Source organism: Pogona vitticeps, chromosome 4 (assembly GCF_051106095.1).
Source record: "Pogona vitticeps strain Pit_001003342236 chromosome 4, PviZW2.1, whole genome shotgun sequence".
In the NCBI taxonomy this organism is placed as follows: Eukaryota; Metazoa; Chordata; class Lepidosauria; order Squamata; family Agamidae; genus Pogona; species Pogona vitticeps.
The window spans coordinates 191840389-191854806 of NC_135786.1; the positions used below are offsets into that span (position 1 = coordinate 191840389).

Genomic DNA, 14418 nt, shown 5'->3' on the forward strand with positions numbered 1-14418 from the left:
GCAGATAAGTTGTTAAGTGTTACACCATCATTACCACACAAAAGGATTTCGACTATAATAACAGCAGTAACAACATTATTTTTCTCAGCTCTACATTTGAAGCATAAGTTTGTTTTAGCGCAAACTTTGTACCTTGGGTCTATTTTATAGCCCCAAGGTACAAAATCAACTACTTTGATTCTTATGAAGGCAATATTTTGCTACATAAAAATAAAATATCTGTAATCAATAGTTTAAATTCATTTCAAACTATAAACTATATTATTTCCATTTTCTCTCTTTTTCCATTAGATATTTTCTCAATGATTTCAGACACCAGTGGTGTAATGGTTTATGGAAGATATGACATGTTTCTACGGGAAGTCCTGAAACTTCCTACTGCTGTCTTTGAAGGCCCTTCTTTTGGTTACACAGAGCAATCTGCAAAATCCTGTTTTTCTCAACAGGTAGACTAATATGACAGTACTTTCCCTTTTAGCCCTTCCATAATGACATGCAATGAGAAATGTGATGGCATTTTGTTTATGTTTTAACTGGGTGTTGGACACTTCTCCAGTATTCTTTTTTTCTAACCACGTTTCTTTGAAGTCACACTGGAGATAGATTAATAGTCTCCCCCACCCCTCTTGCCTAGTAACATAGTCTGTTATAGTCTCCCCCACCCCTCTTGCCTAGTAACATAGTCTGTTACTTTTGAAATGTAATTTGGACTTTTAAAAAAATAAATAAATAGAGCTGCAGAGTAGGTGTAAAATCACTGATCAGAGTAACAACAGGAAGGCCTGCATCTTTTCTCCTATAGTGAGAAAAAGTAGCTGTGGGACAGAGATGTTGATTGGGGGAAAACTGTTTGCATAGATAGGACTGAGCACCCCACCCCTTCCCTACTATTACTCCTCCACAGTAAATCGGCATCTGAGTATATTGTAGTAAAACACTTAGACAGAAACAGATCTTTGTGGGAAATGTCTTTCATATTTATGTCTGCTTTGGCTCTATAAGAACAAACTATTTGAACTCTCACTTTCCCACTACCTTTTCAGCAATACAGTTTATAATATAAAGGAATTCAGATTCAAAGGGAAATAGGCTTTCAGAGACTTTATGAGAGTCATAAAGGCCACAAAATTATTTTTACCGAGACTAACAATACTTCAAGCTGCCAAACAAGACACAAAATAATAGCCAATCTATAGCTGCCTTTCTTATCCTTTTAGAACTTAGAACTTTACCTCTACATTTTACCTTCTGAGCCATCCTTCTCCTTGCTATCTTGGTAACTTCCATTTGTTCCATATAAATGTACACAAAGATCCTCCTTACACAGAGAAATAATAGAGGATACATATGAAACCATGGACAGAAACATGGTTGGACTAGAGCTGCAGTTCTTCTTGAGATCTTCTCAAACCACTGTGAGACAGTGGAGAAGTGTGTGTAGGCATCCTTCAGTCTCAAGAGACTATGGTAATGTGCTTTGTATGGAAGACTTGGAATAGTATCTAGTGTGGCTGAGAAGGCCAATTCGAGAGTGACAATCCCTTCCACACTGAAGACAAATACAATCTGTCCCCTGTCCAGCTCCCTGATTTTGCTTCAACACTGTATGCAAAGCTGGAGTGTCCTCTCTAGAGCACAAAGCCTGGGTAAAATAATATGGAGGATAGGCTGTTACCCAAAGAGCAAATCCCCCCTCTCCACATTGCTGAAATAGTCCAATGGAAAGGCAAGAGCCAATACAAGTGGTTCCAGCGATGTCGCAGGAGTTGCCAGAACAATACAAACTGCCTCCAGGACTCCGGCTCCAGGTTTTGCCTTGAGGTTAACTCCTGAAGCCTTTTCCATCAGTGGATATAGTCACAAGGCAGTAGAGGTTTGAAATCAGAGTTTTCCTTCTTTTAGATGGGCTGCCTCCCAAGGCTGATGAGCCCCATCTATCGTGCCTGTTCCCTAATAGTGAGGAAGTATGATCCTACCCCTAAAACTTTCCTGCCCCCCAGGTGTATGCAATGCTATTTGGTTTTCCTATTTGCCAGATTAGAGTCAAATATAGAACTAGAGAATTTCGCATGCCGTTAGGCTCGCGTTTCTGTTCAGCCTCATTTAAAGCTAAACCCCTTCCCCCTCAGACTATTCAGTCAGGGAGAAGAAAGATCAGCTTAGAAGAAAATACCTCACCAAAAATAAAATGTCCCCCCAAGCACAGCTCACCTCCTGCCTCAGCTTCCTTCTCAGGAAAAGGGCTTAGAGCTTCTGCTCAAACTCATTTAAAGCTAAACCCCCATCCCCTCAGACCATGCAGTCAGGGAGAACAAAGGGAGAAGTATATGGAAAATAAACCCCACAGGTGTAGTACAAAAGTTTTAACAGTTGTTTGCCAGGGAGCATTCAAAAGGGAAACTGTCAAAATATGCCAGGAAACAGTTTGCATTGTGTGATGTCATAATGGGAACTTAGTTACCAAGATTTTTATCCTGGGGGACCAAGAGAAATGCTTCAGGCTATATTGAATGTTGAAGCTGCTTATACTGAATCAGACCATTTGTCCATCTAATTCAAAGAGGGCTCTTGGTGATTGACACTGGCTCTCCAAATAACACCAATATTCTTTGTAGTTATTTAATAACAAGGTGATACTTTTATTAGGCCAAACATTTTTTTTTAAAAAAGGTACAAAGTTGTGTGCATGTTTTCTTAATGTATAAGATCTGGTCTGTTCTTGCTTTTCTGCCCCTTTTCTTCCCCACCACTACCAACCTTTTGTAAAAACATACATGAGGAAGGGGTACTGACTCTGAATGCTTGTTCACAATTTAATGTGTTTTTAGCAGATGTTGCTCACATGTAGAATTTAGGTTTTGGAGTTTGTGTTTACTGGCCAACATAGCTGCTTATGTATTATTTTGTTGTTATGCCACCAAGATCTCCTAGTTCAAAAATTGAGCAAGAGTCAATTACTACTCTCAGGACTCACTGAAGGCTGTGCCAACCACCCCAATGAACAAAAAAATTTACAAAATCAAATTTGAATACTGCTGGAAAGTACTTCCTGTTTCATTGTTGTGAGTTTGGGTTGGTTAGGTAAGAGATCATACACCCTCTTTTATTGCAAAATCACCAGTCCTGCCAGCTTCCAGGAGTATAAAATTACTCTTAAAATTCGGAAAAAAAAAACAAAAACAAAATCCAATGTGAGGGAGGGCATCCAGCAGCTCCAAAAATGAACTTGGAGCTCCATGAACCCTCTGGATTGTATTTTGTCCACCCTAACCTGAGTGGTAGACTAAACCTCAGATTCTGAAAATGCAAAATATGTTATATAACACTGATCTATGATTCCTCAACATAATTGAATCAGTAGGACTGATCTGAAAGACAGCGATTCCAACCCTGTAGGTGCAGCTACATCATATAAGGCTGGTGATGGCATCAACCATGACACTTTTTCAGAAATAAAAAAAAAATATGATTTTCCTGCCCTGAAGGTCCTGATGCTCCCATGGATGCCACCAGGATGATTTTCCTGGTGGTGGCTTTAAAAAAAAGACTTATCACCCATCCCACGCGCCCCCCCCCCCCGTGACTTTCTACAACAAAAGGGATTCTGTGGGATCTTTGGGACTTTTGGTAGAGAATCAGATGTTTTTTATTTCCAGAACATCACATGACACCAGCAGCCTCATCTGACCTACATCATCAGCCACGGTGATGTTTTGGAAGTAAAAGATAGCTGCATAAACAGGATTTCAGCCAAGAACTGTTGGATTTTTCTTCATCTGACATTATGTTTCCCATTTGTAAAATACAGGACAGTATGATTCTTTCATTAATTAAAAGTTTAAGATGTCATTCTTTCACTTTTTTTATTCCATCCCTATGGGCATGTTTTCTCTCCTGAAAGAATTTGAATCCCCTTTTAAACGTGTATTAATTTCTGCTTTGTTCATTTAAACAGAAGAAAGTCACACTGAATGCTTTCTTGGATACTCTAATGTCTGACCCTCCACCACAGTGTCTGGTCTGGTTACCACTTCTGCATCGATTGGCAAATGTTGAGAATGGTATGTAGTTCACAACATGAGTAGGAACTGGAATTTCAGTGTAGTTCACAGTCATTCATTACATTTTTCTAAACAGACGTTTTGGCCACTTTGCTATTGTAAAAGAAGAGAGGCTAAGAGTATGGTGCCAATTTGTGTGCCTAATCTTTTCATCCTTTTAGCTTGATCAGATAGGATTAGAACAGGATGAAATACAGAAGAAATAGTTGTCAGATGGACATGGGAAAAGAAGAGTGCATTTACATTTTTTTCTAACAGGAAGGTGTGTGCTGTGCTTATTATTTATGTATTTATTTGCAATTACATTGTAGCTTTTCAGGAAGAATGAATGAAACAATGCATCCTACCTATATTCATTTGTTGCATTAATTTGTCCAAACTTCTACAGAGAGAGACTGGCTCTTTTTTTTTCCTAAGTGATGGATGGGGAAAGTCATCTACTAGTATTTTTCTACATTTTGAAACACTGGGAACTTCAGAAGAGATTTTTTCCTCAGAGCAACAGAAGGAGAGGACAGGGTTAGAGTCCTGTTACATCCATGTGCTTCTCCCATTAAGTATCACATACATCCTGCTGATTCTATTGGCATTTTAAAATACCTGCATCTTAGAAGCATATTAAAGGTAGATTGAATGCACTGTGAAATATGAACCTCTGACTCACTTTTTTTTCAGCTAGGCACAAGACTAGCCTTAGCCAAAGGGAGATGGTAGAGTCCTAGAACCACTGACAGACCTACTGCTGCAAGTCGGTCTCTGCTACTTGAGCTATCTGCTGTCAACACTCACCTTTTTCTCCTCATACCACTGTCTGCTGGCATAGCTTGGCCAAGGACCACCTTCCATTCCAACAACACCCATTAGAGGTGGAGGAGAACAAAGGGAAAGACAGTAGGAGCTCCACAACACTCATTGTCTGAGGAGCAACCCCTGGACCCATAATATTCAGAGGGAGATGGGAGATGGAGGAGAATGGGATAGCAAATATGCCTTCCTCTCCAGCACAACCCACCTGCAAATCCTGACAATCTTCAGCTACTCTGGGAATAACACCTTATCTTTTGGGCCAAGTTGTTATGAAGAGGGGTGTGATGTTTGCCCCTCGCGGCCCCTGTTTGTCTTCCAACCACAGAGCATGTGAAGGCAAACCAAACACCTTTTCCCATACTGCCACCAGCTGATCGCTAAATCAACGTACTTTACTTAGGAAAGATGAAGGTCCATTCAGTTTTTACTTTTTCTTAAAACAGGTTTGTTAATTACAGATGTTTCTTTAATAATTCATAAGTATTTACTTCAGGTTCATCAAGCATCAATCTTCTATTTAAATCTCACAAGTTACTATTCACTCCTCAGACTAATCACTCCTCAGATTAACTCTCTCCCTCCCTCTCTCTTCAAACTCTCTCTAATTCTGACTGAACTCTACTCTCTGGATCCACCTTTTAACATCTCTAGTGGCCCCACCTCTCAACCACATCAGCATAGAACATGAATAATGCATAGCTTATTTAGCATAATATGGTTGAACACCTCAAGGGGTAAGCAAGGACATTGCCTGTGTCCAGGCAACTTTTTTGCTCTCCCATGCTGATTAGATAGCACAGTGAGTTGAGAATTTGCTTCTCTGTTGTGTCTTCTAGCAGCAGAGCCAGTTTGTGTAGCCTTGGACAGTCAACACAGTCCCAAGGTGCTTCAAAAAGAAGAGAATGAGTAAACCCATTTCTGAGAATATAGTGCCTAGAAGACCCTGGAAAGGGTTGCCATAAGTCAGAATTGACTTGATGAGACATAATTATTAATAATTATAACGCCTTGGCCCTGAGAACCAGAAGGCAAGATATTATTCCCGGACCTAGCCAGGGAGCATATGGGGTATGCAGGGAGGTGGTAGCAGGGTCAAAGTCCCTGCCAAAGTTCTCTGCCTCTTTCTATTATGCCTCCTGCATTCTGTTGAATATAGTGGCGCCTGTGTGTAAGGGGTTCATGCTTATCTTCCCTCAGGCAGCTGGAGAGCTTGTACAGAATGGTCAGATCAGACACTAGTGAAATAAGTTCTTGGTGATCATGCTGAGGTTTTGCTTCTTTTCCAATTCTTCTTTCTAGTACTCAGAAATTATGCAAGGCTTTCAAGTGCGACTACATGTAAGACCAGGTGACCTGTATAAGTTGCTCCCTGCTCCATTGCTTGGTTTCTGACTTTGTAAAACACAGACTTTTGTGAACTTGCAGTGTCATTTCAAGATGGTTAAGAATGCCACTTTATCATAGGATCAGGCTACAAGCTGTTGTCTTTCCTTTTCCAATTAACTGAAGTATATTTCCCCCAATATATTATTTTATTCTTCCCCATTTTGCCTTGCTAGTTCTCCTTATGCTAGAAGATCTTTTCTCTTCAATAATAATATACTGTTTTATCTTGGGGAAAACATGGGAAGCATTTCAAATTTCAGACAATTTTTCAAAATAACATTTGGTGCTAAAAATCATCACATATAAAAAGAGGTCCTGTGAGTGGCCTCACTTGTAATAGTGCACTGATTGTTTGTTCTGTTTTGTTTGTAAATTTATCTCCCTTGTAGTCTTCCACCCTGTTGAGTGTTCCTACTGCCATAGCGAGAGCATGATGGGATTTCGCTATCGATGCCAGCAGTGTCACAATTACCAGCTCTGTCAAGATTGCTTCTGGAGGGGACATGCCAGTGGTTCCCATAGCAACCAGCACCAAATGAAAGAATACACATCATGGGTAAGGGAAGGTTCATGAATTGCTGCAGACTCTTTGAACTTCACCAGTCAGAGAAAGAAAATCTCAAGGATGGGAATTGGAACTGACCAAATCATTTCCCCTAAAACCACATTTAGAAAACCAACTTTGTCAGTTTAGCTAAGCATCTCTATAATGGAGAAACCATGGTGCCTGCTCCCAGTCAGTTCTGAGAGGAAAAAAGGAAAGAAGTGAACAATGTGGCTATCCCCAGTGTGGATTTGAGCAGTGTTTATTCTATACTGGATATCAGGACAGCTGCAGAAGGTTCTTGGAATATAAAACTTATTTGCACAGTAAGTTGTTCATTTTTATAGGACATAGTCAAATATACTGTTTTTTCCTCTCATATTGTCTGCTTGATGTGTTAAGAGATATAAACCTCAAAAACTATTATATTTAAATAGAATCTAGAACTTAAAAGAACTATGTAAGATTTTGATAGTGTTCAGCTCTTTTATTAAAGGTATTTATAAAAAGTTGTTTAACTACTTTCTAACTACATTTAACCATTTATAAAAAGTCACTAGAAAAGTAGGCATGCTATTTATTCAGTAATAATCAGTCACTATAATTTCAAGTGTTCCAGAATGCTCTCTTTTGCACAAAGTTAAACCATATAACTTTACCTCATTTGCTACAAAGATAATAAGCTGTATCATTCCATGTTTATATCTCAGAAAAAAATTTGAATCCAAATTTGATGTGTTCAAGCTTGTATATGATGTTACACATTTTTGTAACAACAAATTCCATTTGACCAGCGTTGTTCTCTAAAAGCTATTTAAGAACTGTGGTTTAATTAGGATGTGGCTCAGGCTATGGATGCGAGGGATGACATTTGTCAAAATGGAGCCTTTCATCACTGCTGTGACTCATGCCTCAGCTGCATTACTAGAAAGAATGCAAGTGAAACTATCACAGTAGAAATATTATATTTGCTTGATGACTCAAATTTGAGATTGTCAAAGAACAAAAAAAAGACTGAGAAATGAAGAGCTATGATTGCTATTTGGCAAATCTAAGGGGTTAAATGACTCAGTGGATCAAATACCATGAGAGATGGTTTCTACTAGCTGCTTCTGAACTCTCAGTTCTTTGATGTGGATATCATTCACAAGCCGCTAAAGGAGGAGTATTGTTACATATTTCTTTGTTTGTAATACTTTTATGACCAAAGTCCCCCCACTTTTTTTGTCATATAAAAAATTAACAATGTCAGGTTTACTAGGTTCCACGTCTGATTTTTTCCATAAGTGGCTAACCAGATATTCCTTTAAAAACAAAATATAGCACTACAGGGAAAAACAAAAGAAAATCCACAGCTGAGCAATTGTTTTGAACCAAAGCATGTAGACTTTTGAGTTTTAAATAACACATCATCAGGCTAAGTGGTATCAATAGTTAAGTGGTGGGAAATGTCGTGGAGCTGCACTTCTCCAGCAATGCTTTACTAGCTATGCTCTATGGGGCTGATGGAAGTGACAAACCAAAGGATCTCAATGGCCAAAGTTTTCTTACTCTTCAAATAGGGGATGAGAGTACAAACAGGAAAGTCAATAAATTAAGCCACGTGTAATGGCGGTGAGGGATTCAGTTATAAAATGGAGACTGCAGACTGAACGAATCACTGGTTACACCTAGTCATGCAAAATGAGGAAAAGAAGCAATGGCTAGTCTAAAAATACAGAGGCCCGTCATCTGTTGTTCTTTTACCCATCTTGCATCTCCCTTCTGAGGGAGCTGTGCAGGAATAATATATATATATTATTCCCGCACAGCTCCCTCAGAGGGGAGAGGCAAGATGAATCAGGAAATGTATACTGTACATTTAAATTCAGGATCACTCCAAGGACATTAAAACCTCTGTAAAAATACTGGATAGATTTCTAAGAATGGAAAAACAACTCAGAATGTGATATTGAATTCAGCTGATGGGTGGGCTTTGTGTAGAGGATATACTTATAACATTGTAGACCATTGTGTTTCCCCTCCTCATAGTTTTGTATTAATAGAAGCAATTAAAATGTTAACTGCCCAAATTTACCTTTACCTTCCTTGTTCCTCCCAGAAATCACCTGCTAAGAAGCTAACTAATGCACTTAGCAAGTCTTTAAGTTGTGCTTCCAGCCGTGAACCTTTGCATCCAATGTTCCCAGACCAGCCTGAAAAACCACTAAACTTGGCTCATATTGTGTAAGTATTGTGTACTCTGGAGGTAATGCCCTTTTTAAAGACAATCTGCTATTTATCCTGGTGTTGCGATATAGCAACAGAGACTTCTTCATACCTGATTTTATGGGACTTCTCAGTAAATAATGTTATCTAGTAAAACGTGCCATTAGAGAATGGATTTACCATACATAGCTCACCTTTGTAATGTTGAAAAGTCAAGGAGGACATACAAAAACAAACAAGTTTGTTGGTTTTTTAACTAAATGCTTTGGTTAAATCATTATGCAAGTATCACTATGGCACATTTTGGAGAGCTTTTTCTAGATTTCAGTTTAGCACATCCTAAATTTAGCAGGACACATTGTTTAATTTGATTCAGCACTAATTTGGCTTCAAGAGAGGGAAAGTAAAGCAAGTTTAGAAAAGAAAATGAGAAAACTGATGTTATTTTTCTAAATCTAAAAATAATTTTCAAGTTATTGGTCCTTGGTGGATTGATTTGGAATGAGAAATCGTTCCCAACTTCTCAGGTACAAAGAATGTTCTCAGTGTTGAGAACCTCAGAAGACCTACAGACCTCTATGCCAACTATAAGTTTTTTTTAAAAGATCTGATAGATATGTTGGTCAACTAGAAGAAAAATCATTGCAAGAAAAACTTACTTTTATTAGCAAGTTGTGTTAGATTTATAGGTAATTCAAGTGATAAGCTTTTGTGTGTGGGGGGGTGCTTCTTATTTCAGAACATTCCTTTGACATAGAAAAAGCACAGCTAAAAGCCTTTCCATCAATATATATTTCTATATGTGCCAATAACTATTTTAAAATTTAGATACAATCATTTATTTATATGGTTCCCTGTGTGCAGTCCCAAGTGATGTACCCCTTGGCCTCTGATAATGAAGCAGATTTTCCTCTAAGTCATTGAAGTAATAAAATTTCTGTAGTATGTTTAAATACACAATTAAATATCTAAGTGCGCTCAGGTATATGCAAACTTTCAGATAATCAGATTATGGACAGAATCATTCTGACAAGGGTAATTCCAATAATAGTTTTTTTAATGTGTTGTTTTTGTGCAATGCACAGAATTTACCTCTATTGTACACACTTTATTTTGGACATAATGAGACATTATCCTGTGCAAAATAGTTTGATGTAGGCATGGAAAACAATTTCTAATCGTAGATATTTTGGGAATGGAATTTCTCCACCAGTACTGCCAGATCCCAAATTAAGAATGTGCTGAAATCCAGAAGTGATCCTACCTCCCAGACTTATTCACTTTCATTACAGCCAGATACCCAATCCACTGAATTATCCAGTCAAAAAGGGGGGAAACACCCCTGAAATTGTATGTGGGTGGGTTTGTATTTAGAGGGCCACTGAAGCCTTTCATAAGATGCTTTTGTTAAACTTATGAATAGGAAGGATGGAACACAGAAGAAACAACAGCTTCTGTGATAAAGCTACCATGACTATCAGATTCTGATTGTTGGACAGTTCCTCTTTAATGACCTTGTAATGGCCTATAATGGCCCATCATGAAATGCAATCTGATTCAGGTGGCAGGGGAGGACAGGAGCACAAAGACCAGTCTTTGCAGTAGATCAAGATGTCACATTTGGGAGGTGAGGAAGGAAACTTGCACAGGATAACCTCTAACTTTTACAAGGTAATACAAAATATTTTCTGTACAAAGTAATTTTATGCAAAAAAGCAGGTGAAAGGGCAAAAAAGGGAGACCAAGTGTCTCATTCTTGCAGTGCTAGAGAATCTTGCACTTGCAGAGAAAATCAGGAGGAGTCTGGGCATTAAAAGAGAGACAATGAAACCATTTCAAGTATAAGTCACATACATAGCAACCAATTCTCCCATTATGCAATGAGTATTAAATAGTTCGTCTCTTTGTCACAGAGCTTTATTTTGATGTTCCATGTTTCATTTAACTTAAGTCAAAACTTTACAATGTGCAGCTAATCAGTCTGTCTTTTTCATTGTCTACTGCATGTGTGATGCAGGAAGCACAAGTAATATGACATAATATAATGATTGTCTGTGGATGGCTTCACTGTTGGAAGTCACTTAGCCTGCTTTGACATGAAGAATCTCATACAGATATTAAATACTGTGCTCTGATTGCTAAGATCACTCTAAAGAAATGAGCTGTTATTATGAGGCTAATCAGTGAATTGTACTAATAAATGGAATGTCTATGATGAAATTTTTAGCAGAAGCTGTGTTAAATAGCTGAAGTGCACTATTTGTCTAAGCATAACAACTAGTGATTTCCAAACCTGCCTCTTCCTTTAGAATTAACTTCAAAATTAAATTGACACCTGCAAAGAACATTGGTTTGAAATGATAAGATTTGATTTCTTAGATGGCAGAACAGAAGAGGCTAAAGGTTCAGCCACTTAAGCGGGAACAGTCTGCTAAAGACTAAATAAATAAAATAATTTTTCCCAAATAAAACTGGGAAGTGATTTCAAAAGCAAACAATTGCTCTGATTTATTCTTGATATACAGTGGTGCCTCACTTGACGAGGATAATTCGTTCCGTTGAAATCGCTATTAAGCAAAATCCTCGTCAAGCGAAACAAAAAAGCCCATTGAAATGCACTGAAAACCAGTTCAATGCATTCCAATGGGCTAAATACCTCAGTATCCAGCAAAGATCCTCCACAGGGTGGCCATTTTCGTGCCTGTAAAGCAAGGAATCTGTCCTAAAGCACAGCGGGGAGCCATTTTGCATAGCGGGCGGCCATTTTAGAGCCGCCAATCAACTGCTTTAGAATTATCGTCTAGCGAAAAATCGTTTCCTGAAGCAGGGAACTGATCATCATCAAACGGAATTTCTTTATCCAAACATCATTTTACAATCACTATTGCAATCTCAAAAACCTTATCATAAAGCAGATTTGTCATTTAACAAGGTAATCATTAAGCGAGGCACCACTGTACTGTAGTTTGGAATTGTGAGCCATAGGATATTAATAGAAGGTTATTACTGCAGTTGGGCAAATTTTAAGGTATAGTGTGTCTGCAAATTTTTCCATGTGACCTTTCAATGAATACAAAGCCACAAAAAAAAGGTATTTTAATCTTGGGGACAGTGTGGAACTGATGGTCTCTTAGTAATATAGAAGGTGGGAATGTACATTGCAATGTATATCTACTGTAATGCTCATATGTGCAAAGGGTATGTGTATTTAATATTTTGACCATAAAAAGAATTTATCAAACAATGGCAATATTCGCTCAAGACTTGTTGCTGCCTGAGGAAAAATGCCCCCACTTCCCAAGTCGTATCATACCCAAACTCAATCAAGTTCCACAAGCATCTTTTCCCATCCCTGTCAGTAAAAATGTAACAGTAAATTATTATCTGAGAGTCTGATGTATTTTCATGACATCATGCTATCTGAGACAGCCACTTCATCCTGCATTATGGTATGTTCAATCCTGTTTGAATCATAGCCCTATGGCTACCATGCTAGTCCTAAGGGCAAAAAAAAAAAGTCCTTTGCCATTCAGATACCACTTCCAGCCATAAATCCTTCTACGAGAGGAATCCAGGCTATCTGAAGAATAGTATTGTCCCATATGAGCTTACCTGGAGCCTGCCTGGGTTCTGCAATTTTCAGAGGAGGCCCTTCTGTTAGCCTCACCACCCTCAGAGATGGATTTGGTGTGGACAGGAGAGAACTTTCTCAGTAGCTGCTGACAGGCTCTTCAGGTCCCTATCAAGGGAGACTCTGTGGCTTCTGAGTCTTGTCATCTTTCTGCTATCTGGGAAAGATCTTTTTATTCAGTTGCACATTTGGCTGTTTAACAGAGCAAGGGACTTTTAATGAGTGGATGCGATGCTTTTTCATGTATGTCTGTATAAAATGCCTTTAATTCATGTTTTAATAATAACATTTGTTTACTTGACTTTTAACATTTATAACTTTTTTGTACCTTTTTCCTTAATCGTATGAGCTATCATGAATGATAGTTTTGAGAGAAACACAACATAAATCAATAAACTGAATTAAGTAAATGAGTAATATATTTCCATCTCCCCATGCATGGTTCTTCCTGAAGCAGAGGACCTCATCCTGTTGCATGATAGGAATGATCCTAAAAGGGAACCCTTTCATATTTAATATATTTCCACATGAAAAATAAAAATGAAATTAAAATGAATCATAAAATTCTTGTTTGTTTTAACTAGTGTTTAGAATAAACCACTCTGACCAAAAGGCTTTGTTTAAACCTGTATCTTTATATGAAATATGAATATTTATATACATCCCTTCAAAACTAATGAAAGAATTTGTGACTGATCCCCGTCCCTTGTTTTCAAAGGGAGATGCAGCCTTCCTTGTGTTTATTTATTGGAATTTAGCATGCAAAAGATTATAGCCTTAAGCACAATTAGTGTAACCTAGGCTGCAGCCAATATGCTTCACTACAAGAAAGCATATAGATTTGTAAAAGGAAATTAACCACATTTTTATACCCCTTATAAGAACAACCAGCAATCTGGTCTATTTTGACCATAAGATACCTTTCTCTTCCTTAACTCCAAATCCATGTGTCTTTTTTTTTTCTAGTGAAAAGATTTAAAAACAATGATACAGAAAGAAAGGTGACATAAATGAGAAGGGAAAGTTTCATTACATGAAGTCTTTGAGAAATTTTTCTTACTAGAGTGGTTTTGATTTCTCAAATGTAATGGAAGATAAACTGTATCATGAAAAACAGCTCTAGGCAGGCATCCAAGCAAAAGGGTATTTATAACCACGTTTAATGGTAGACGTCATGCTAGCAAAGTCTTCTCCTAGCCTGCAGCAAACGCTTTTAGTAAGCACACACATCTTTTATACAATGATTTCTGCATTTATACTTGCGTTTTGCACAGGTCTTATTGTGGTATTTACCGATACCGAGTTCCTATCCACATAAGTATTTTCAAACTTTGTTGAATGCCATGTAATAACTGCTATAACTGCTGTAAGCAAGCCATATAGTTTAACTATTTGCTTTCCATCAGTGGAATAAGCTAGCCATAGTAGGTATGTTGGGGTGAGTCCCCGTTAGATTATGATCTGATCAGTGTTTTGGTGATTCCAGTTTACCATTACTCACTGAAAGAGTGACTTCTATCAGTGGTTAATGGTAAACTGGAATTACCCAGAACAACTGTCAGCGAAATGAAGAGGCAATTGATTCCTCCATCTCTCCACAGTCCCAACATGTGCCTTCAAAATCTGGAGTACCTATTCTCTGAAGCAGCTGGAAAGGGGCTACAGGGGAGAGGAGAGGAGGGATGAGTTCCATTGCATAAATAAATATCATACAATACTTGTATCCGGGGCTGGAAACAGACATATATTATTTAAAGGCATATTTAGCTGCATTAAGTTGC

General features: G+C 38.1%; 1 protein-coding gene across 50 annotated transcripts in view; it reads left to right on the top strand.

Annotated features, from left to right (window-relative positions):
- DTNA (dystrobrevin alpha) overlaps nucleotides 1-14418 on the top strand; it is a 271418-nt gene that overhangs the window by 184329 nt on the left and 72671 nt on the right. For 47 of the 50 annotated variants that reach the window (XR_013545373.1, XR_012086859.2, XR_013545374.1 and 44 more), the window contains 4 exons: nucleotides 292-446; nucleotides 3956-4061; nucleotides 6644-6810; nucleotides 8900-9024. Coding sequence is in view for 45 of the 50 variants with exons in the window: in XM_072998896.2 (XP_072854997.2) it covers nucleotides 292-446; nucleotides 3956-4061; nucleotides 6644-6810; nucleotides 8900-9024 (553 nt within the window). In the remaining 5 variants the exon portion in view is untranslated. Of the gene's footprint in view, nucleotides 1-291; nucleotides 447-3955; nucleotides 4062-6643; nucleotides 7125-8899; nucleotides 9025-14418 lie in introns of all 50 variants that reach the window. The other 3 variants (XM_078393727.1, XM_078393730.1, XM_078393728.1) reach the window with 1 other exon arrangement.